Here is a 25,072-nt window from a genome sequence, read left to right as displayed (position 1 = left end):
GTTTCTACCCATGGCTGGCAGCTGTGTTCTTTCCTTATTGGGGAAGTTATTTAAAGTAATATTAATAAAATTCTTTGTGTGGTTCTTAGTATTACTAAGCACTTTTGCATGTATTATTCCTATTGCCATACTTTCCACTATAGAACTATTCTTGTTTTGGAAATGGAAATAAATTTTAAATTAGCCCAAATAAATGAGAATTAAGAGGATAATTCTGGCCATTACTCTGTGAGGTTAGTTTTGTTATTATCCACCTCTCATAAGAGGAGATACTTGTGGCACAGAGAGGTTAAGGAGGGGATACCAGCTTGTGTGGGTGAGATGGAAGCACACTTCTGACTAGAAACCGCTGTCTCTTTGCACCATAATAAACTGAAAACCAAATACAGGAGTATCTGAAAATACTATCTCTTCAGCATGTACTGGGAATCCTTTTCTTAAGAATGACATGATTTCCAAAGTGTAGAAATGAATGGCAGAAACAGAGTAGACAATGCAAAACTATAGAAGATTTGAATTCATTTTGAAAGCTTTTCAAACTAAGGCACAAGCACTGCAGGTTTAGTTCTGACTGCAAAGCTTAGGAAATCTGTCTAAAATGGCCTACTTTGCATTTATGTATATATAAAAATTGTTCTAAGATTTATCTTTATTGTCTGCAATTAGTCTGTATATGTTGTCTCCTTGGGCAACTTCTGCCTCAGGAACTGAGCTGTTTATTTCTCCTTCTTCCAAGAAAACACCCTTAACAGTGCGCCTCCACTAAGAGCTCAGTGATATAGTGTCTTTGTCCTATTATGCAATTCCTATTTTTAACTTGTACAGTAAAGCTGTCATACTAATAATGTCCTCATACCAAAAATTCATTTTGGTCCTTGAAAGGTAAAAATTTATGTGCCCTGTGTGTGTCAGTGTTCTTGGCAATCTAGTTGAGCAGTTTTTTCCCCAGACCATCATTATAAATTTGACAAATTTGGCAAACCTATAGGAACTATTGAGCTGCAAATGTGCATTGTGTTTGTAAATTCTAAGATTCTTTGCTTATCCCTGACTTAAATTTTCCATTAAGAAGGAGAACTCAGAAAGAACAGGCAATACATTTGAAGGAATCAGAAACAAAGTAGATCCTTAAACAAAAAAGGAGGAGCCAAGAGATCAGTAGCTCAGCCTTTTTATTTTTCCTAGGAGGTAATGACCCAACTCTTAAACACCCCAGTTTTCAGTCTTGGATTTGCTGTTGCAGCTAGAAACCTCAGAGGTCCCCTGTGAGAGCTGTGCTGGCTTTGCAGCCAATTCTAGTGTCATAGTTAGATTCTTAATTATTAAGAATGCCTTCCTTCTCTAAATTTCTCATTTTGATTGCACCTACTATTTTGTGTGTATCCATGTTTAAACTGACACTTATTGAGTTTTTACCACAGGCCAAATATTGTCTTTTCTGACTGCCCGCTAAGAACCAGGAACTGGGTTAAGTGCTGTGGATTCAACAGTGAGCAAAACAGATACTCATGGGGTTTACGATAGTCTGTGTGGGAAAGAGAGAGAGAGAGAGATTAAATCATCATTCCCCCCGCCCCACGTGTTGTTATAATCTGTGATGAGCCCTCTGAGGGAAAGGAATGAGGTGCCCTGAGAGAATGAGGAACTCAGGGGTGTACTCCCTGGGCAGTGCTTTGCTTTTATATGCAGGATTCTTTTAATTTTCACATCAAGTCTTTGATACTGGAGTTACCATCCTCACTTTGCAGATGAGGAAGGCGAAACATGGAAGAGGTTAAAGTGCTCTTTGTGCTGTACCTGGGATGCTCATGTAACAGTTAAGTATGAGTGAAAGGGAGGTACCGATTGGTTGGTGTACAAGCATGGAGGTGGAGTTCTTTAAAATAATCCTATTCTTCATTTGCCCCTTCTGGAAATTTTGTGTCAGTGTATCCCCTGAAAAGATAAACAAGCTATTATTACAACTTTGAAATGATGTGGAAATAGTTCAAAATGTTTGTGGCAGAACCAGCTCCTGGCAAATACTGCACACGTGTAATTGAATGATACAGTTATCCTTCATTATCTATATGCAATTCTTCAGCTTCCTGGATTAGCTGCTGCACATTTTAACACACTGCCTGACTTTGGATGCAACTCCTCCCAAGGTTAGAACAGAGTTACTTTAAGTTTGGTCCATTGGTGGCAGACCAGCAGCATTGCCATCCCCTGAGATCTTGTTAGAAATAGAATTATTTCTCGGGCACCACACTAGGCCTGTTAAATTTGAATTGCTGGGGGCTGGGCCCAGCAATCTGCATTTTAACCATCTCTCCAGGTGATTCTTAAGCATAATAAAGTTTGTTTGACCAGCATTGCCCTTCAGAATGTGGAGTGCTAATACTAGCCTAAAGGTAAATCTGCAACCATATGATACAAATGAGAATTCATGTAGACCAATGAATAAATATCAGCTATCCTTCATATTCAAAATATTAGAATTGGAAGGAAGCATTAAGATTAACTGGTGAAGCAACATTTTTTTAATGTATGGAGAAACTGAAAAGGGTATGCGTGTGGTAGTAAATTATATACGGATGCATTTTTTGTTAACATCCGTTTTATTCTTCCTACTGTGTTCTCTAATAAGTCAGATAATCAAGTGTATTCTGGTTTCTGGTGGTTGCTGAGAGAATAAGAGGTGGGTCAGTAAGCTTACTATGTCTGTTTTAGAATTCCTGCTTAGAGATCAAGAAGGAAACCTCATGAGAAATCATGCATAGATTTCATACAAACACATCACCTCTCTGGGAAGAACTCCAGGTGGATGATCCTCGAAGTAATTTCTTTGTAACTGCCTATTGCAGGGGGTCTGACCCTGGATTTAAGTGTGGATTGGCAGATTAATAATAATCACATTAGTTTTTCAAAATGCTCTTCCAACCGTCTTCTCAATTTTCCAGCTTGTTTTCTCCAATTTTCATGTTTGCTTTCACCTCCATACAAATGGATCTGGAAATATAGCTGCTGTTTATTTATTTGGTAGTTTACAAAACATGCCAATGTGCCTCTGGGCATGAGTACAATATAAATCACAAGCCATAAATAAATGACAGAACAACAAAAATAAATAAAAGCTGAAACTCACATGCCTATGTAACTAGTAAGTCTTTCTTATCAGGGGAAAACGGAGTCAATCCTATATACATACATCTCTCCTACCTCTGGGTGTTCACACTTTTTTTCTTTCAAAAAAAAAAAAAAAGCTGACAATGCCAAGATTAGCTGGCTAATAGAAAAAAACAATGTAAGAAATAACTCTTATAAAATAATTCCAATGGTTGTAGTCAGGTGAGGGAATATGATTTATTTAAGCTTTTGTCTTTTTACTTTTCCATATTTTCTTGCATGAGTAATAATACTAATGATAGCTGCTGTATATATTCAGTGCTTGCTATACAGTGTCATTTAATTTTCACAATAAGCTTATAGGGTCATTGTGTGTTTACTGTAAAAACTTCCATAAATTCAAAGCATCTGAGGAATTTGCCTGAGTTACTCAGGTAAGGACGGGGACTGGGATTGGACCCCAAATCTGCCTCCCCCCAAGCCTCTTGGCTTACTCCTCAGCAGGGCTTGCTCCTGCCTTGCACTCCCAGCCCTGTGGGGGTCCCTTTCATTTCCTGCTAGTAATGATCTGCAATCCTGGAAACAGTCTTCTAGATAAATGCTGTTTCCTCCCCAGGGGACCAGCACATTTCTTTCTCTTATGCTGTGTTCCAACCCACCACCACACTCAGCTGCAGAGGCAGAGCTGACAAACTGCAGCACCGAGATGGGGCACTGAAAGGAACTTACAACCTGAGATGAGAAAAACTGCATGTGAAGTGTGACTTTCCTTGTGAGCTGAGGGAAACCCCTCCCATGAAGTTCCCAGGTCCTAACCTTGCTTCCCTCATCTCAGGTCCGCCTCTGTCTGCAAGACCAGATCACTTTCCGCTTCTAAGCTTGGCCATTCCCATACACCTTTCTCAGGAAACCTGACTGTGATGTGGGTTAGGTTTATCTCAGGGTTAATTCCCGCCTCCTTTTATGAGTACCTTGTCCCGCATCTGAATTACTCAAGCTAGAATCATGTCCCAAGGACAGCAGCAGAACTGTCTGAGGTGGACTTGGGAGTGGCATCAAAATTTCTTCATGATGTGTAGAAATTTGTTTTTTTGGCTGAGGCACAGAATTTTTTTTTTTTGGTGGAACAACATGCTAAGTAGTGTGGCCGCCATATTGCTGAGGATAATATACTGTGAAGTCAGGGGAAGGGAGCAGGAGGCACTCTGGTCTCTCTGCTCAGGATATGAGGAAACGAGCTTGTCAGGGGTTGAAGAGCCTGGTCTAGACCTCAAGCTATTTGAATTGCAGTTCATTTGCAGATTGGGCTGCACCCTGGGGAAGGCAGGAGATAGACAAAGGTGGACCTCCTTTCTCTCTCTCAGCTCAGCACTGCTCTGATGATGTCCCTTTGGATGCTGAAGCTGAGCTGAGCTAGCAGCCACAGGCCCCTGCAAATGAGGTTGGCCAGATGTCCTTTTCCATGTGTTATCTGGAGAAAGAAAAGGGTAGAAAGAATCTCTCAAAACTTTGGACACAGATCATATGCATAAACAAAGTCAATGCTTTTGATGCTATACTGACAACAGTCAATCAGGAGCTGGAAATAGTCTCTCAAGGAAATCAGGTACCAGGGGTCCTCCCTCACTTCTGAGCGAACTCATTCTTTCTAGAGGATATGAAAGAGGAAGAATTTGGAGCATGGCTGTAGTTTCCCCAGTTTGATCCTCAGACCTCCATTCTGTCTCTGCAAATGGCTGGCAAAACACAGCTTCCCCCTGGCACATGCTGACGTTGGCAGACCGGAGACAGGAACTTAGCAGTTAAGTTCCAGCTGCTCCCAATCAACATTCCATTGCAGGCTGGCGCTCCCCTTTCTTAACTATCCTGAACTGATTTTTTAAAAAAAGTCTGGCCCTGAAAAGTGCTGATGACAGAAAGGAGGAGATGGAAGAGAGTGATGGCTGTTAGAAAACAGAAGTTTGGGACAGAAAGTCAAATTCAGTGGTGGTTCAAATAGATGATGAGTGAATAGATGAGTGAATCTACATTATACTCAACGCAGAAGAAAAATTGTTCATGGAACTCTCTGCTAGTGCTTGCACCAGGGCCAAAACTGCTCGAGTGTAAATAAAACTATTGGAAGGTGAAACACCTGTGGAGGGGAAGTCTAAGGGATTCTTCACCATCTGCGTGAGGGTGGGAGGAGGAGAGGAAAGTGGGAACCGTTTAAATAACATGCTCACAAGTCTGGGGACTCATAAAGGTCTTGAGCACTATCCATTTGGAATACTAAGCAATTAGTCTACTAGCTTCTAACTTTGAGAAGTGGTAGTAAGGACATTCATGGACTTTTCTGTCTGAACTGTTGTAGAGGACTTATGCTACTTCTAAGCTGTGACTTTGGGCAAGTTGGTTAATCTTTGTGCCTAGTTTCCTCATTCGTCAAAACAAGGGTCGTAATAGTCTTATTACCCTCTCACAGGGTGGTGGGGAGGATTAATGAATTAATGTATGTAATATGCTTGGAACAGTACCAGGCATGTGGTAAGCACTCTGTGTTACATGTCATGATTATAACTTGCTTTAGCATCCCAGAGACCTCCTCCCTGTGGTTATCTGCTCATCTGTCATTCAGGTGATGCAAATTTGGTAAGGCTTCCAGTCTCCCTAGTCCAAGTTGGGTAGATCTATCACAGCAAATCAGCCATTTTCAAATGGCTCAACCTGATTTGGAGTTAGAGGAGAAGTGTTGCCTTTGCTGGAAGGTTGTAAATCAGTGACGGCTTCTAGCATATGACTAAGACCTCTCTGTAAGATGGAGACAAGACCATCTGGTTAACCTTAATGGAGTCCCTAAATTTAGTCATGACCAAAGTTTAGACTTCCTGGCTTTGTGGTGAATCATAATATTTTGACTTTTTTCTCCAGTTGGCCTAAGTTGGGTTTTTGACCCCTGCATTACTGTGGGGGAAAGACTGCCATTACGTTTTATGTTTTCTTGTTTGCTTTAAGCAACAGAACTCCAGGTTTCTTGAGAGTATGGTGGAAATTCTACTAAGGCCATTATATTGTCCTTGTAGAGATGCTTTATGAGTCATTTTCATCCATCATTCACATTTTAGTATAAATCCAAGTTAACAGCTGACAGCATATGAAGGCTGAACAAGCTTGTCAAAAAAGAGGATAAAGAGGTCCAAGAACTACTTTGGAGGGTTTTGGGTGGCACAAAAGTACTTAGTGCCATCACTAAGTACCTTCTTTTGAGAAGGCAAAAAGAAATGAGGAAGGCAGGAAAATGTTTTGAGGAGGCCGGAAGCAGGAGAGGCAGAATAATACAGTGAGGGGCAGGGTGGGGCAGAATACTGGTGTGGTCTTCACACCAGAAACCCTTTCTGCAGCTCCAACTCTTTAAAGGATTTCTGATTTCCAGGGGCTTCCAGGCCGCAAGTCAAGGCCATGAGACAGGAGGAAGTAGAATGAGGTAAGAAGGAAGGGGCGGGGGTGGTATTTAGATGAAAGAGAGAGACAAGAGACAGAGAAGGAGGGGAGAGAAATCCTTGGGAGGGAATAAGGGGAGGAGGCAGAGAGGCCACATCAGGAACTCGGATCACATGGGAGGTGGGGTGGGAGTGGGGAGATAAATGAGACCAGGGATTTCGTAAAGCCTGGCTGGGTCTAACAGTCCAGTTGGAAATTCTGAAGCTGCAAAATAAACCCCAGGACCTCGAGGGAAGCTCATTCTTGTAAAGTCAGCCTGCTTGGTTAAGGACATTGTCTTCATGGAATCCAAATGTATTTACAATCCTTGCTTCTTCCCTGCAGTTCATTGTCAGGAGATTACAGATTTAGGACACAGAAGTTGGTTCAGAATTTGAAAAGTTCCTTTTATAGCAAATGAGTCTACGAGCGGGGGACTCTCCTCAAAAGAAGGACTGCTTCTTTTTCTTACCCCCCTGCAGCAGAAGACCAATTTCTCTGCAGAGAAGACAATGTTTGATACGGTTTGGAGCCTCCATGCTTCGACGCTGGAGCTAACTGGGTAGGTTAGGTACCTGGTGGAGTCAGGCGTCAACTTGGGGATGAGACTCCCCGGCCCTCCCGAATCACGTCTAGCGAAATGGTTCACAATCCAGCAGCGAGTACGTTTTCAATTCCGAGTTAGGTGATGGGAGATGAACGTGGTCATCCGGGCCCAGCCAGTCGCAAGAGTGTCCCCGGGCTTCCCCGCCGCCTGGCTGCTACTGCCGGGGCCCTGTCAGTGAGGAAGGAGCTCTGTACTTGGGACGGCTGTTCACACGTGAGCGCTAGGAGCCCCAGAACCCGCCCGAGAGCCAGTGGCCACCCAGAAGAAGCGCGGGCCGCGGCCATTTCCAAACCGACGACCACGCCCGCCGAGCGGTCCCAGCGAACAGCAGGTGTCACCCTTCTGCTTCCAAACCCCAACTGCCTCCAGGTGCTTCGCGTGCTCTCTAAACTTGTGCGTTCGGAGCCACGGCCCCGTGGGATGGCTGCACCCTCCCGCGCAGCTACCGCGCGGCCCTGTGCGCCGGGGATCCCCGCGTGCCAGCGGCGGCCGGGCACCGGCTGTTGCGGGCGGATGCGCAAGGGGGCGGGTGCGGCCCCAGCCGGCGGACGAAGAGCGAACTCGCGGCGGAGGTGAGGAGGGTGCTGGCGCTTCCAAGTCCCTCCCCTTCCCGCGGCGGGTTCTGGGCGCACGGAGCAGTGCGGGGCGGCGCCGCTGGAGCTCGTGGCCGAGGCGCTCGCACCATGGCCGAGGCTCCCGCTCCCGCCCCCGCCCGGGCCCCGGCGCGCCGGCACTACCGCGTGCAACTGCGCTTCGTCACCGAGGAGCAGCTCTTCGCCGCGGGGCCGCTCTCGCTTCCCAACCCGAAGTCTCTGCGGCTGGAGGTGCACTCGGCAGGGGAGGAGGCGGATGCGACGGTGACTGACGGTGAGGTACTGGCGCGACCCACGCACGCGAGTCGCGCTCGGAAGTGGCGGCCCCTGGCGCGCGCGTGGGAGGGGGGCGCGGGGTGCGGGCCTCGTGGCCCTGAGCAGGTGTGCGCCCCCTCCCCACGACAGCTCGCCGGGGGGAAGTGCGGGGCTACCTCGCCTGTGCCGAAGAGGCCCAGATGGATCCAATTGTGTCTGACTGCGCTCAGGGAAACTTTGGCGCTCGGGGCAGACAGGCTCTGCGAACTAGTCTCGGCCAAAACTTGTAGGTGTCCAAAGTGAGGCGCGTGATTTCCTCGCCGGGAGCCTATGCCTCCTTCCTTCCGGGCCTCGCTCCCTTTCCGAGGCAGTGGGCCACCTTCCAGCCTGAAGCTGTCTTGAGGGCGAAGTTCTGAGTGTAGGAAGGACTGAGCCAGGTGTGCAGCAGTCTGAGCCCCTGGGGCGGCTCGTGTGGTGTCTACCAGGCATTAGTTTTTGGTTCAGAAGGTGACCTTTATCAAGAACGTGCAAGTGCAGCCCCCTGGGTTCCTCGAGCCGAGCAGTGGGTATATTAAAGGAATGCTGCTAATCTTTGTGGGATCCCGGACCTTTTTGAGAATTTGAGGAAACGTCTAGAACGTGGCCTCAGAAAATGTGTCTACTTGCGCACCAAACTTTGCATATAAATATGAGGGGGTCACATCTCTTTCCTGCAGCTCATTAAGTACCCGGTTCTAATAAGTGTAGGGAATAGAGCCTGAGGCAGCTGCAAGTCTTTTAAGACTCCTCAGGTTTCTTCCGACCCTAACTTCTAAGACGCTGTGTAGAGTTTAAAGTGTTCTGCGTTGTGGTTTGGTTCCAGTGGGAATTTAAAGTACTGTCCTCCTCCTCCTCAGTGATAAGTAGGATACCGATTCACTGCTGTATCTCTAAGGCTTTAGAACAGATCCAGGCACATAGTAGGCACTCAAAACTTGCTTATTGTAGAATAAAAGAAACCCTGCACGTGTGTCTTCTCCCTTTACTCTAGGCTGGGATATGGAGGTTTGGGTCTTTAAAAAAAAGAAGTATTAAATATCATTTGACCAGTATCTTAGGAAGCCTGAGGTTGGGCAAGAGATCAAAAGCCTTACTCAGCAACTCACTGCTTTCCCTTTTGGGGAAGGAGAAGGAAAAAGAAGTAGATTTCAGTGTTGCTCCTGGGAATTCTGAAACTCAAGGTGCCAGACAGAGAGTTCAGTTTGTCTGTTATGGTAATTTTGTTTAATCTGTAGCCATACATAGAGAGAAACAGAAGAGCATATTTGAGATATACTTGGTACTTGCTGTCCTGTGGCTTTTCCACAAATGTGCCTTAAAAGAAGAAATATCAGAGGTTCAAGGTGACTGAAGTTGTAGACCCCCAGAGCACACCCAGTGCCTGGCCTATGAGGATATAATTATCTTACAGAGAGGAATAAGTTTCCCCCGGTGTAGCAGATCAAGCCTGGAGATGACCTGTGTGGTATGTGTTAAACCAAATTAATGGAAATAATAAGAATAATTAAAGCTAAGGCAAGCAGTCATTGCCACAACATTTTGACTAAATTCCTTGGGAAAGATTCACTAACCAAAAAGCAGAGAACTCGCTCTCTTAACAGCTTGAGTCCTAACATGCATTCTGTATATGAACACAGTTACTAAGGTTTGCCACTCTTTTATGGAGAGGTTTTGGAGAACAATTCTGGAGTTTTTTAAAAAGTAGCTCATTTTACTATATAACCAACTAGACTCCTGTGGATGGTGGCCAGGCAGAGCAGCTTACAAACAAATTCTAATGAATTATTAGAAGAAACATTCTATTGTACTCAAATAATGTACATTTAGTAGCAGCATTTTGAAAGGGTAGAATTTCTCCTGGGATAAAGATTGGCCCAAATTCTTTAATGGATTGTAAGAAAGGGCCTAAGCAATGCACCATTAGAAAATGATACAGTTTCTTAACTCATATGTAGAATTAGTTGTTAAACAAGTAGCCTTCGGAGTAACACTGCCTGGACCCTTTTATAGCTGTGCTACATTTAGCAAAACGTTCATCCTACTTCAGCTTCAGTTTCTTCATTTGTAAAATAATACACATGTGTTATGATAATACACATGTTATGAGGATCAAATAGAAGGATGCAAACACCATGCTTGATACAATACCTGGCATATATTAAGAGATCAGTAAGTGTTCACTGTTTTCAATAATATTATATTTATGTCCTGTTCCCAAAACAATAGTTTTCTCAGGCCGTTCTGAGGAATAGCTGGGCTGTATTTTTGTGAAGATGTTTCAAAGGAAGCTTAATGAAATCTGGTAATAACTTGGAAAAATTGAATAATCTTTTAGATTCCCGGTCTCAATAGTTTGTCACGTAAAGAATGGAACAGAACAAGACAAATCAGTTTATTTTCAATCCCTCCAAAATTGACAGTGATTTTATGAAGGGAGCATACCAGGGGATACAGCCAGTAATGTGCTCTAGCTTGTGGAGTCTGGGAAGACATTCATCTATTCCTTCTTTCCTTAACAATTTTTTGAGCCCCTTTCTTACCAGGAGCCTGCCTGAGAGCATGCTTAGTTCATCCTTCTATCCCCAGAGCCTTCCACAATACCTAGCACACCCAAGGCATCAATAAATGTTTCTTGAGCGAGTCAGTGATTTAACTCAAGAATTTTTTAATCTTGGTAAAATGAGAATTAAAATACTGAGTACTGAGAGTGCAGGCTCTGAGTTGTCTCCCAAATGGTTAAGACACTGGCTTCACTTACAGTCTAGAAGGATGTTTTAAAATACAGTGAATTAACAGACAATTGGACGAATAGTAAGGTCACCAGATCAGGAGACAATTGCCGTTGAAAAGATAGTTTGTTACTCAGTTCTCGAGAGGGCACACCATGGTGGGGCGGTGGGGTGGGTGAGGAGAAGCGCTGGAGTCCGTCAGGAGGCAGGGGGAGATGGGGAGCTGTGGGCAAGAGGCTTCGCCGTGCTTTCTGTGGGAAGGAGTGGCTGAGGCAGGGTGGGCAGGTGTAGATTGGCTAGTTTGAATAATTCCAGTGGATTCTGGTGCATACACGCTCTCCCTAGTGGTCGGGTATCTGGCCCTGGGGTGATTAAGGCAGGTGGATAGTGGCCTAGAGTGTGACGGCCCAATAAAGGAGGTGGTTGGAGTGTGGGCTTTGGATTGGTTGGATTATATTTGAAAAGTGTGCTTGCAGGTATGTTGTTTACTGTCTTTGGGAATTGGCTTACCCAGGGAGGGGCGCTCTCTCCAGCATCAGCAAGGCCCCTAATGTCAAAGCATCAGAATACAAAACGAAAAGACATGGTTAATACAAGGGAGAATCAGAATACAAGGGAATTAATAAGTATATAGGGTGGGGCTGGGTGCTGCTGGGAGAGGAGAGTGGCTGCAGGTAGGAAGGGCTTGTGGGTCAGGAGTTGAGTTCAGGTGATGGGGAAGAATGTACATTGTTTTCATACCTCAAGTGTATAAAAGAACTGGGAAAGGGAGGGGAACCAAAAAAAAGTGGGGAATGGGACTGCTTCTCCTTCACCCCTTTCTCCAAGGTCTCTGTAAGCCCCGTGCCGGGGGTCTGGGGGAAGAAATTAAGAGCTGAGACTGTATTGTGCAAAGGCTAAAGGCTGAGTGGATCTCCAGGAGAAAAGGGAGAACTTTTCCTCCCTTCCTCAGTTTAGAGTTGTCTTTTAGTTAATCCGGAAGAGTTTGGAAAATCTGTAAATAAGCCACACTGATAATCCAGTATAAAAATGCAGTGGTTTTTGTCTCTGAGAGGTTGTGAGAGGATGCTAGGTTTTTTGTTCCCTCGTGGTTGCTCATCTCATTAGAGGAGGGAGAAGAAACGTCAGAGAAGTGTATCCTTTGTACCACATGGGAGGACTAATTTTCCTTCATTAAATCTGTGATAAAAGTGTTAGTAAATTGAGGTCTAGGGACAGAATCTGGAAGTCAGTCACCTCTGTATGACACGAACATTAATTACTTTTCATTCAAAAAATATTTATTGAACATGTGTTCTGTGCTAATCACTGTATGGGCAATACAGGGGCTAGATAAAGACCCAGCTTTATGGAACTCATGTTTTAATTGGGAGAAGACAATAGCCAAAGATACAGCAAGATAATTTCAGATTGAGGTAAATGTTTTAAAGAAAACGAACAGAATGAAAAAACAGAGACATTGAGAGGAAGGCTGATTTAGAGAGTGTGGTCAGGGAAGGCCTCTCTGAGGAAGTAATATTTGATCTGAGGCAGGAAGGATGAAAAGAGCCAGCTAAGCACCGGGCTGGAGGAAAACTATCACAGGCCAAGAGAACAGCAGGTGGAAAGGCCCTGGAGCTAGAAGGAGCTGGTGTGTTCGAGATGGCCAGTGTAGCTGATGCTTGTTAAGGGGGAGGGGGAGGAATGTAAGTTAAAGTTAGCGTCCCAGTTATTATTGGAGCATAACAAGCTACCTCTGTGACTTAAAATAACTATTTTATAATGCTCCCAGACTCTGGGGGTTAAGAAACCAGGCAGGGAGTGGCTGGGTGATTCCTTTGCTCCTTGTGTCATTGACAGGTTACTCCTTGGCACACAGCTGGTGGCCAGCCTGGTCTGGGGGATCTAGGGAGGCTTCATTCACCTGGGTTTGCATCTGGGCTGGTGTGATGCTTAATTTTGCATGTTAATTTGGGTGGGCCATGTGCCCAGATATCTGGTCAAACATTATTCTGGATGTTTCTGTGAGGGTGTTTTGGGATGAGATTAATATTTAAATTGGTGACTTTGAGGAAAGCAGATTGCCCCCCCCCCGAATGTGGTGGGCCTCATCAAATCAGTTGAAGGCCTTAATAGATTAAAGACTGATCTTCCCTGAGCAAGAAAGAATTCTGCCAGTAGATGGCCTTTGGACATGAACTAGAACGCTGAGGCTGTCAGTAGGAGACTACATGTGGCCTCTGCATATGGCGTGGCTTCCTCCTGCATGGTTTCTTCACACTGGGGCTTTCTTCCAGGGAGACTTCCAGTTCCAAGTGGGAATTTTCCTGCAGACAAAGCAGAAGCTGCATTCCTTTTTGTGATGCATGCATGGCAGTCAGTTGACATCACCTGTGTCATGCTCTATTGGTCAAAGCATTTATAAACCTGCACGGGTTCAAAGGGAGAGGATGTAGACCCCGCCTCTTTATGGGAGGAGTATCAAAGAATTTGGGGACGGTGTTTTAAAACTGCCAGTTAGACCAACTGGGTCATGTAGGGTGTAACACACACACACACACACACACACACACACACACACACACTCACACTCTCACTCATGGGGTTTTGCAGGAACTACGATAACAGCCTTCTTCATCACAATTACTGAAAAAGCTGGTGGAGAGCATGGGTTTGGATGTATACCACAGTGGGCTTTCTCATTCTTCTCTTATAAATTGAACTTGCTCCCACTTGGGGTGAGCATCCCATAAAATAACTTTTCCCCAAGCAGCAGACCAAGAAGCAAGCAGGGAGGGGGCCGGAGCGGGCAGGTCCTGTCCTGCTCCCAAAGGCACAAATCAGAGAACCCCGTGGGAGAGAGAGCGGGGGTGGGGAGGGAGGCTAGGCTCCTCACCGGGGCACGGCATTTCTCAGCGGGGCACAAATGACATTTGTGCTGGGGACGTTCTTCCTTGTGAGAAACACTGCAGCGTGGTTAGCACCCTGCGCCCCGCCTCTCATACCCCAGTCTCCCGTCACAGTGGAGAGCAGTCTTCGTGCGCGCTAGTGGAGCTCCCGTCACGTGGACACGTGAGGGAGGAGAAATGCAGAACTCCCCCTCCTGCCCGCCCCAGCATCACAAATTCAGCATACCCTAACACGCCTCCATCTAAACTATTTGGAAAACAGCTACATACTTCTCTGGCACAGTAGCCTCTCCCCCAAACAGTAGGCTGTTCCTCCTATTCATGGGCAAGTCTGACCTTGCTGCTGTTTAATCCTAGCAACTATCTCGATGTTGTTGCCCTGAAGAGTTGTTTGAAGATGTGAAATACTGTCAGAATCCTGTCAAGTAACTCTTTTCTTTCATTGTTATTTTACCAAAAGCAGTGCTCTCATGATTTCATTACAGCTTTCCAAGGAAGATATTTAATGCAGTGAAACAGGCTTTCAGCTAGACCTGGTTTTGTGTTCCAGCATTATGGGATGTATACCAGTGAAGAAAAAGCGTTTCCTTCCTCTGTCAGGCAGTAACGGTACCTCGAACGGATGACAAATGGAAAACAGTTCAAGGCCCTTGTGCATCTGAGTCTAAAGACACCAGAAGTGAAAATAGATGAAAAGACTTGTTTTCATGGCCAAATAAAGACCCTTTAAGATCCCTTTCCTCCCCCATTTTCAATAGTCTTACTAAATTGTGGTCTGTGATCAGTACCAATGAATAAACTAATCCAAAGACAGGCAATCCACAGATTAATACTTAGTCAGTGCCCCTGGGAAGAGAAAAGAGGCATGGGGATCTTGTGCATAGACTGTAGATAGCATAGTTGCCCGTAATTTTCAGAGTTGTTATTCAAAACAAAGAGGTTGTTGAAGGGGAAGAAAAGCAATATCACTGACATCATATTTGTGCTTTGTGTTGTGACTGGCCACAGGATATTGGAAATAGATAATTACTTTAAAAGATGACGCTTATAAAAATGTACCAGATTAGAACCATCCTGATGCTGAAACTCCTTCTGTACGTCCTTTCCCCCTCCTGTGGTCGCAGGTGATGTACACTCTTAACCCTGGCACATTGGAGCATATGGAGTGCATTCTGTCATCAGTATCCTCCTCCTCCCAGGATTTTCTCCCTTATAAATCCCCGGTGCCTGGGAGCCTTCCCCACACTGCTCACTTCCCTCTCTATTTTGCCAGGGTTTCACCCTGAAGATTTGTGGGTAAAAGCTGAAGTGGTTAGGTTTTTCCAGTGCATTAGCATTTTAATAGGGACAAATTCCTTGCTCAGTGGAACGCCCTTATATTCTTGAATAAGGTCTTTTTTTTCAGGTCTGAGAGATGACTGGGTATCCCAGATCACTTTTTAATTATTATATTTACCTCCATTTAGCTAAGCTACTCCTTCGTGGTAGGTGCTACACGTGTTACCTCTAGCCTCACAGTGACCTGGAGGGTAAATAATATTGACCTTATTTTACTGGTCCATTTTGTTCCAGGTATATTGTCCTCAAAACCTGAGCACCTTCCCCTTTCCATGATACCATCTTGTGTTTAGCTACCCGGTCTTTAGCCTGTGATAAAGTTGGATGTCTAGCTGCAGACCCATAGGATGAGAAAACACTTGCTTGTTGCTTGGAGGGAGCTGGATTCTTCAATGAGCTTAGAAACCTGAGTGAGCGGGTAGAGTGGCTGATAGTATTGTTCTTGGCATATTTTAGACAGAAGTGAGGTTTCCTGATTTCCAGGCCAGCCATCTAAATAAAATTCTGTGACCTTCTTTTGTTAATTGCTTCTCACCATTTGAACCTCTGTTTTATGATGAGGCTGGTGAGGTGGTTGGATCAACCAGATCAGATTCCCCCATTTACTGGTTTCATGACCTTGGGTAGGTTTACTGGCTTCATGACCTTGGGTAGGTTTACTGGCTTCATGACCTTGGGTAGGTTTACTGGTTTCATGACCTTGGGTAGGTTTACTGGCTTCATGACCTTGGGTAGGTTTACTGGCTTCATGACCTTGGGTAGGTTTACTGAACCTGCCTGAACCTTGGTTTCCTCTCCTGGAAGCTGAGATAAGTTTTACCTCATAAAGTAATGGGGAGAATAAACAGAATAATAAAAAGTGAAAAAATTCAAAATGACTTCAATTAATTTCCAAAGTAAACGGAGTCAAACTTATCAGATAAAAATAATGCAAAGATATTTGACAAGCAGCTGTAAAGCTAAGCTGCCACTTTTGTGGAGCTTACATTCTAGCACCATTCAGAAAGCATCAGGATTCTTTGTCTGTGCTGGACTTCCTGCAGGACTGTTGGAGGACGTGTGTATTTTGTGATTCTAATAGATTCATTGTGTATAGTTGTCTTTCCTATTCAGAATATGGCTAACTCTCTGCTGTCAACCTCTCTGCTGAGGGATCTTTTCTCAGGGCCTTTTTATGTGCTGTTCCTTCTGCCTGAAATGCTGTTCCATGTCCACATCCCCATCCCAGCCCTTTGTGTATTTGGGTCCTTCTCATCCTTTAGTTTGAAAGTTATGTTTCTCACCAGGCTAAGTGCCCACTGTTCCTACTGCATCCACCGCCATTTAGCTCAGCTCTCTCGCTTTTATAGCAATTATCACAACTTGTAATGAGGAATTTTAAAATAGTTATTCACTCTTGGTTAAAATTGAAGTTGGAATCACAGGCCACAATCACAGGAGTATTCAGTGAGAAACCTTGAGAAGAAGGGAAGAGGTTGACCCAAATGCTTCTGAGAATGTGAGGAGAAGGTTGAAGCATATTTTCCAATTAGGAACCATGAAGGCGTAAAGAATAAAGAGCACTTGTCAGTCAGGTGGAAGGACTATTTGGATCAGAGCTACGCGTATTCTGAATTTTGTCATCATGAAATTGAGTTCCTGGCCAGTCTCTTTGTTAAGGGAAAAAAAAGTCTCCCATAATATTTTATTTTTAACTATAGAAAGTTTATTGTTATCTCCTGGGAAACATAAGTCAACCTTGAGGGTCTTAAGACTACTGAAAATCTTATTTAACATGTTTGCTATGAGAAATTGTATCTACTTACTATATGTTTATTTTAGAAACTTGTATTTGTTAGAATGCTTGTTGTAGAAAATTGAGTTTATTCACCTAGTTGTGTTGTACACAGCAGCACGGTGATGAATAGGTTACTAACTTTCCTCAGTAATGCTCCCCATATCAGTGATGGGAATTAATTTCATTTATTGGTTAATGCAGTTCATATTTACTGCTCTTGAGCCAGGCACTGTCCAAGGTGCTGGGTAAGTAGCAGGGTATTAGTTATCTATTGCTGAGTAACAAATAACCACCAACCCAGTGGCTTAAAAACACACACTGCTTGTCTTACTGTTTCGAGGGTCGGGAATCTTGGCATGGCTTAGCAGAGTTCTCTGCTCAGCATCTCGCAGAGCTGCAGTCAAGGCTCTGCTTGTGCCGAGGTTTCATGTAAAGATTTGACCGGGGAGCGATCCTCTCCTAAGCCCACTTGTGTGGTTATTGGCATAATTCAGTCCGTCAGTCGTTGTTCACCGAGGGCCTTGATTCCTTGTGGCCCATTTGCAGGAGGCCCCCCTCCAGTTCCTCGGTACATGGGCTCCCCAACATGGTAACTCGTGTCATCAAGGCCAGTAAGAGAGAAAGGAGTCAGACAGCATGATGAAAGTCTCAGTCTTTTGTAACCTAATCATGGAAGTGACAGCCATGATCTTTGTCGTAGTCTGTCAGTTAGTCAGTAGGCCATTCCACACCCGATGGGAGAGGATTCCATAGTGGCATGAATACCAGGAAGCAGGGACCTTTGAGGGCCATCTCAGAGTCTGCCTGTCACAAGAAATGACCAAAACAAAGTCACTGCTTTTACCAAGCATACATTCTAGTACCAGTCAGAAAGCATCAGTGTCTTTGTGTTTTCTGGACTTTCTGTGGACCTGTGTGAAGAGAATATATTTGTGCTTCTAACACAAATTGTTAAACACCAGGTGAAGAATCCTGCTTTTTAAAATTAGTTATCACATATAGTCCTGCCGTGAAGCTCTCAGGGAGTTTGCTGCTCAATTGTAGAACTAAAGCACATATCTCAAAGTATAGGAAATCTCTCAACAGAGCTTCACTGATCAACGGAACAGAAAATCAGTTCCAGTGTGCTTTTGGCTTCTAGGTCCTTTGCTTTGCTTTGGATAGCTGGATGGCAGAGGCCCATGTTTATGATTAAGGCAAATCCTGTTGTGGGAACCTCTGTTTAATTTTTAGTCAGCTTTACTTCATCATGACTTCATTTCTTTGTCTGGAAGGCTTTTCTTCTTTGCAGGAATGCAGGGAAGAGATTATTGAAGATAAAATTTGCCTTGTGTTTAGGTTCAGACACTGAAGCATTTTTATGAACTCACTCACAGGGGAGACTGAGTGAGCTGCTGTTTCAAATACAGGAAATTACTGTTAAGTTTTATAGAGTGAAACAAAGAAGTTAGGACAAGATGGGAAAGGAGAAAGAAAGAAGGAACAATGGATGGATTGGTGGATGGATAGAAGGGAGGGAGGGAAGAAGAAAGGAAGCTAGAGTGCGCACTGTGGGTTTATTGCATCTTAGGGGATAAACAGCTGGTTCACTCCAGCAACACTGCTCTTTTCTGTACTAGCCATATTTTCTGTACTAGCCATGTTTTACGTCATTATCTAAAATATATTTCACAAACTTTGACATTTACACAGTCATGGGTTTAGAATGTATATTTTAAAAGACATGGAGGGGCTTCCCTGGTGGCACAGTGGTTAAGAATCCGCCTGCCAATGCAGGAGACACGGGTTTGAGCCCTGGTCCAGGAAGATCCCACATGCCATGGAGCACCTAAGCCCGTGCGCCACAACTACTGAGCCTGCGCTTTTAGCCCTCGAGCCAGAACTGCTGAGCCCACGTGCCACAACTCCTGAAGCCTGCACGCCTAGAGCCCGTGCTCCACAATGAGAAGCCACCGCAATGAGAAGCCTGCGCACCGCAACGAAGGGTAGCCCCCGCTCACCACAACTAGAGAAAGCCCGTGCGCAGCAACAAAGACCCAACGCAGCAAAAAAAAAAAAAAGACATGGAGATAGATAGTGGACAGGGTTGAGAGAATACCTACGCCTTGAATCGTGGGTATCAGAAGATAAAAGATGAATGAAAATCCGTAAATTAGGGCGGGGAAGAGGAAAGTGAACCTAAATTTTATGCATTGCTGTCAGCCTAACCAAGTCCAGCTAATGACACTGCAGATCCCAAAGTATTTGTAAATATTGCAAATTAATGGGAGGTGGCCTGCTACACTTGGAAAAAGACCGAGGCACATGGCAAAAGTCTCTTATTGGATAGTTATTTACCATGTATCTGTTCCCTAACATTTCTGCTTTTTCTTTTTGTCTCATATTTTTCACTTTCAGCTAGTTAACTATGTGGCGGGCGGTGGGGGGGACATCCTTCTTTTTTGGACAGACATGTACATGTAAGTCTTCTGTGATTCTGAGATGCCCAGTCTTCCTATGTTATTTGGGGCATGAGATTATATGCTCCAATTTACTGGAGAATTAATAAACATGTTTTGGGGTATGTATCATGACAAGGGTAGAAAACTCTCATCGCTGACAGTCATTAGAAGTATTTTATGTGGTGGTACAACATTATTAAATATTTTAATTTGTGGGGTAGTTGAGGTAATGGTGATGGTATAAACCTTAATCTCCCAACATATCCTCCTCCCAAAACAAAAATAACAAGAAGAAATAAAACTCATGTTCTCAGCATAACAAGAAGACAAAAACTGTCCAAACTTCAAAATACCTGCAACTGCAAAAATAAACATGGAGTCTCAGTGAGTTCTCTCTCATCCTCCCGCTGTAAGCCCTTATAGATTACAAGGGCAGTCCGTGAAAAGTTGCATAAAATAGAGAAGGAAGAACTTGTAGCAGACCTAATATTGATCTAAAGCTATCGCCGTAAAAGAAAGTCCACCCTAAGAGTGAAAATTCTGGAAAGAAAAAAAGGTGATATTGTAGATCAGGAAACTGACACTAGGAAAGAAACTTAAATTGCAAACAGTGTGTCAAGAAGCAATTTTGGAAAGGTAACACTTCAGGAGAAGAGAAGAAGGTTATAGCAGGAGAGGCACCCTTTGAAAACCACATGTTACAGAGAAATAAAGCACATTTGTGATCCTACAAGACAAAAGAAAAAAGAAAAGGACAAACAACCCCACCCCTACAGCCTTGTTCCCAAACAAACAAACAAACAAAAAACAGTGGGCAGAAGAACTGAATAGACATGTTTCCAAAGAGGAAGTGCAGATGGCCAACAGGCACATGAAAAGGTGCTCAACGTTGCTAATCATCAGGGAAATGCAAATCAAAACCACAATGAGATATCACCTCACACCTGGCAGAATGGCTGTCATCAAAAAGAATACAAATAACAAATGTTGGCAAGGATGTAGAGAAAAGGGAACCCTCCTACACTGTTGGTGGGAATGTAAATAGGTACAGCCACTGTGGAAAATAGTATGGCGGTTTCTCAAAAAACTAAAAATAGAACTACCATATGACCCAGCATTTTCATTCCTGGGTATATATCGAAAAACAAACAAACAAGAACACTAATTGGAAAAGATGCATGCATCCCAGTGTTCATAGCAGCATTATTTACAATTGCCAAGGTATGGAAGCAACCTAAGTGTCCATCAACAGATAAATGAATAAAGAAAATATTGTGTATATATATACAATGAAATACTACTTATCCATAAAAGAATAAAATTTTGCCATTTGCAGCAACATGGATGGACTTGGAGGGCGTTATGCTAAGTGAAATGAGTCAAACAGAGAAAGACAAATACTGTAGGGTATCATTTATATGTGGAATCTAAAAAGATACAACAAACTAGTGAATAAAACAAAAAAGAAGCAGACTCAGATACAGAGAAGAATTAGTGGTTACCAGTGGGGTGAGGGAAGGGGGTGGGGGGCGAATATAGGGGTAGGGAAAAAAAAGGTTGTTATGGGATTATATGAAATCATGTGTGTGAAACTGTGGAAAATTGTAAAGCGCTATAGAATTTAAGGAATGTTTCATTCATTAAAAAAAAAAAAATTAAAAATCCATCCAGTAAATCTACCACATTTTAGTACCCTGATAGAAGAGTGTACTCTTAAAGTAGGCATCTCTTAAGCCACTCCAAACCACCTGTACATAGAAATGCAGAGGCATAAACAGTCTTCATTTGTATGTAACTACCTTAAAAATATAGCAGGAAATGAGAAGCAAATTAAATCATCTGATGAAAATTCTACCAACTAAATTAAATAAAATAAGATATTCTCAAATAAACATTTGAGGATTTGAAAAAACAAACTATGTTTGAAGCAGAAATTTAAAAACTAATAATAGACCAATAATAGAGTAATAACCAATGAAGACTAATTTTAAAAATTCCCTAAGGTATATGAGACTCAAATGAAAACCTAATAAGAGCATTAAAGAAAGTCAGGAAAATACCAAGAGAATGAAAAATGATATTAAAAAAGAAATAGAAAGGTAAGAGAGGAAGTATTTGAAATGAAGTGTAGGCAAAGATGATTCAATTAGGTATAATTGGATTCCCTGAAAAAAGATATACAAAACAATGGAACAGAATTAATATTTAAAACTATAATTTAAAAATCCTTATTTTTTGCAAGTAAAAGGTCAGAATCTACATATTAAAAAGGCTTACTAGCTATCAGGGAATATTGGCCCATAACAACTAACTCTGAGACCTATCTCAGTAAAATAATTAGATTATATAAAGCTTTTTAAAAAAGTCCTTAGAGTTACATGGCAAAAAGATAGAATGTCTTACGGAGGTATTTGGGTGGCTTTAGACATTCAAAAACAACATAATATTTGTTGTTAAAAAGCAACATACAAAGTACATCAGCAGTAGAACAGCATTGTCATGTTTTTTACATAGGCAAGAACTCAGGACTTTGTAACCAGGACCCTTCTTGTGAATCTATCAGTCTCCCACTAACACATGAGGAGATGAGCTTCAGAAGGGCTGGTGATGAGAATTTAATGTGTTTCATTGTACATCTAACACTAAAAATGGGGATGAGGCTAGAGAAATCTGTTGTATTTGTTACATGTTAAAGTAGTGATTAGAAGAAAATTTATCATCTTAAACACTTTTATCAATGAAAATGAAAAAATGAAAATTAACAAATTAAATTCCAAACTCAAAAAGCTAGAAAATGTATACAAAAACAAAAAAAGGAGGAAAATAATAAATAAAACTAGATATAATCAATAAGTCAAAACCATGGTTTTTGAAAAAATTAGCAAAATATACAAACTACTAACTAACCTAATGAGAAGGTATAAATATTCAAAACAAGAATTGGCAAGGAAGAAATAACACTTAAAACAGAAAAATTAAAAAAAATCATTAGAGACAATTTTGCCAACATCTGTGCAAATAAATTTGAAAACCTGTATGGAATAGACAGAAAGAAAGAAATTGACTAAAGAAATTGACTCTGTTAGAAACAGAAGGTTAAACAGACTAATTTCCATCAAAGAAACAGAGAAGGTTATAAGGGAGCTACTTCATAAGGAAACACCAGATCCTGATGGTTTCACAGGGGAATTCTTCCAAACCGTCAAAGACCAGATAGACCCACTGCTCTATAATTTATTCGAGAGTATTGAAATTCTTTTTTTAATAAATAAGTAAGCTAATGAAATTATAATTAGAAAATTATTACCAATATAATTTATGAATATTGGTGCAAAGTTACTTAATAAAACATTAGCAAACAGAATCCAACACCACAATAAAAAACTGATAAACCATGATTAAGTGGCATTTATTCCAGGAGTGCAAGATTGTTTCACAATTAGGAAATCCAGTAAAATAATACACCACATTAACAGATCTAAGGAGAAAAAAATCATATAAATATCTCCAGAGATGCTAAAAAATCTTTGGACAAAAATCCAACTTAATAAAAAATATGTAACTCATTCTTAAGGCCAGCATCTTAATGGGAAAATGCTAGAGGCACTTCCACTAATACTAAGAACAGGAAAAATACGCATACTATCTATACTACTATTCAACCTTGTCCTAGCAGTAATAGCCAAGACAATTAGAGGGATAAGAATTGGAAAAGAAGAAGTAAAATTGTTTCTCTTTGCAGATAATATGATCTTGTACCTGGAAAACCCTAGGAAAACAATGGTAAAACTTTCTCACATAATAGAAAGATTCAGTAAAGCAGCAGAATATAAATTTAACATAAGGAAATTGAAATTGCTTGTCTTCAGATAGAGAAACAATAACCAGTTTGCAGACATAGTGGTAGAGAAACCCCCATTTAAATAGCAACAAAGGAGATTAAATACTTAAAATTAATTTGACACTAAATTTGCAGAAACCAAGTAAGGCAATCTTTAAAACACTCCTGAAAGACACAAAAGTATGTGAATAAATTAGAGACTCTCTCCCCTCATCTTGAAAAGGGTGACTCACATTGTAAAGATGAAATTGGATGAGTTGATACTAGAGTTTATGTGGAACAATAAATAGCCCGGAAAACACTAAAAAAGAAAAACTATGCAGGAAAAGTAGCCCTACCATGCATTAAAACACACCACAAAGCCTCTATAATTGAAACATGAAGAGAAAGTCAGTGGAATAGAATAAAAAGTCCAGAAATAGACCCAAGAGTATCTGGAACTATATTTATTATTATAAAGATGTCATCTCAAATCATCAGAGCAAAGATGGACTTTTTAATAAGTTATTCTAGGACAACTTATTAGCCATTTGGACAAAGATAAAATCAGATGCATAACTCACATGGTACACAAGAATAAACTCCAGAAGGATCAGAATCTAAATATAAAAAATAAAATCATGTAAGTAACAGAAGAAAACGTGCATGATTCTTCTTTTACCTGTGTGAAGGAAAAGGCTTTTTAACTGGGGCTCAAAATACTGATGCGATAAAAGGAATGATTAATACAATTTACTACAGAAAAACACAAAACATTGCAATTCAAAAATATAACTGACAAACCAAGAGAAAATATTTGCAATATATACCACAAAGTGTTAATATCCTTAATATATAAAGAAATCTTAAAAAATTAGGGAAAAAGACTAAAATCCAATAGAAAAATGCACAAAAGACATGAACAGACAATTCACAGGTAAAGATACAAAATGGCCCTTCAACATATAAAAAGTTATTCAGCCTTACTTTAGTAAGAAAAAATGAGAAATAAAGGTACTCTGAAATATTATTTCCTATATATCAGATTGGCAAAAATTAAAAAAGTAGAACAACACATTCTGTTTTTGAGGCTGTGAGAAAATAGGCATTCTTACACACTGGTGGTGGAAATGCAGATTGGTACAATCCTTTTGGAGGGGAGTTTGGCACTATCTGAACAAAACAAAACAAACTACATATGTTTGGCATTTGATCCAGCAATTTCACTTTTAGGAATTTACCCTGAAGGTACCCCTTTAACTATGGAAACACATATGTGAAGTTTTTTTTCATTGCAGTGGAATTTGTAATTGTATAATATTGGAAACAACCTAAATGCTGAAACACTGAAGACTGATTAAATAAACTGTTACATATGTGCGATGGAGATTGTGCAGGTGTAAAACAAACAAAATGTGACAATCTCTATGAGGTGTTGTGGAGTGATTTCCAGAATAAGTGGAAAAGGCAAAGTAGAAAAGAGTATTTAAAATCTACTACTACCTTTTGTATAAGAAAGAAGGGGAAATTGTGCATCTGAAATTTATACCCCAAAGAAGGAAAGGTACTTGAGAGACTAATTATATTGGTTACCTAAAGGCAAAGATGGGGTATGGGAATGCCGTGGAGAGGGTAGAAATAATTGGGAGGAGAGGCTGAGACTTCTTAAAATACATGTTTTTATGTAGTTCTGACTTTTGGAACTGGCTGATTTTTATATACTCAATATGAATAAAATAAATAAAATCAGCATCCAAGGGGGGAAAACTTTAAACCAAAATACAGACAGAGAAATGAACTAAATTGTATTTCAGATGAAAAGCACAACCACACTACAGCTCTCTGAGAGAAACAAATGGAGAAGACAATAATTCTATGATGTTTGAACATTGTAAGCTTAAAAAGTGCTTAATCTACCATAACTCTTGACCAGGGGACCAGAGATTGGAGTCATGTGGTCACAAGTCAGGGAACAGGAGAGGCTGAACGAGGTAAAGAATGGATTCTTCTGTAGACCC

The 25,072-nt window shown here is 41.8% G+C and overlaps 1 protein-coding gene and 1 long non-coding RNA gene across 12 annotated transcripts in view; both read left to right on the top strand.

The window, feature by feature from the left end:
* The first annotated feature begins 644 nt into the window (after positions 1–644).
* The window catches only part of LOC309664904 (histone-arginine methyltransferase CARM1-like), a 291,386-nt gene continuing 266,958 nt past the window's right edge, over positions 645–25,072 (top strand). For all 11 annotated transcript variants that reach the window (XR_014266089.1, XM_082471027.1, XM_082471028.1 and 8 more), the window contains exon 1: positions 645–8,041. Coding sequence is in view for 10 of the 11 variants with exons in the window: in XM_082471027.1 (XP_082327153.1) it covers positions 7,858–8,041 (184 nt within the window). In the remaining variant the exon portion in view is untranslated. The remainder of the gene's footprint in view (positions 8,042–25,072) is intronic.
* On the top strand, positions 8,065–24,301 carry LOC309665027. Its single transcript, XR_014266169.1, has 2 exons — positions 8,065–15,697; positions 15,779–24,301. It is a non-coding gene; the product is annotated as an uncharacterized lncRNA (long non-coding RNA).

The sequence above is a fragment of the Balaenoptera physalus genome (assembly GCF_965194825.1).
Source record: "Balaenoptera physalus genome assembly, chromosome: 7".
NCBI lineage: Eukaryota > Metazoa > Chordata > Mammalia > Artiodactyla > Balaenopteridae > Balaenoptera > Balaenoptera physalus.
Note: the sequence above shows the minus strand (reverse complement) of the source record. Positions and strands in the feature narration are given on the sequence as shown.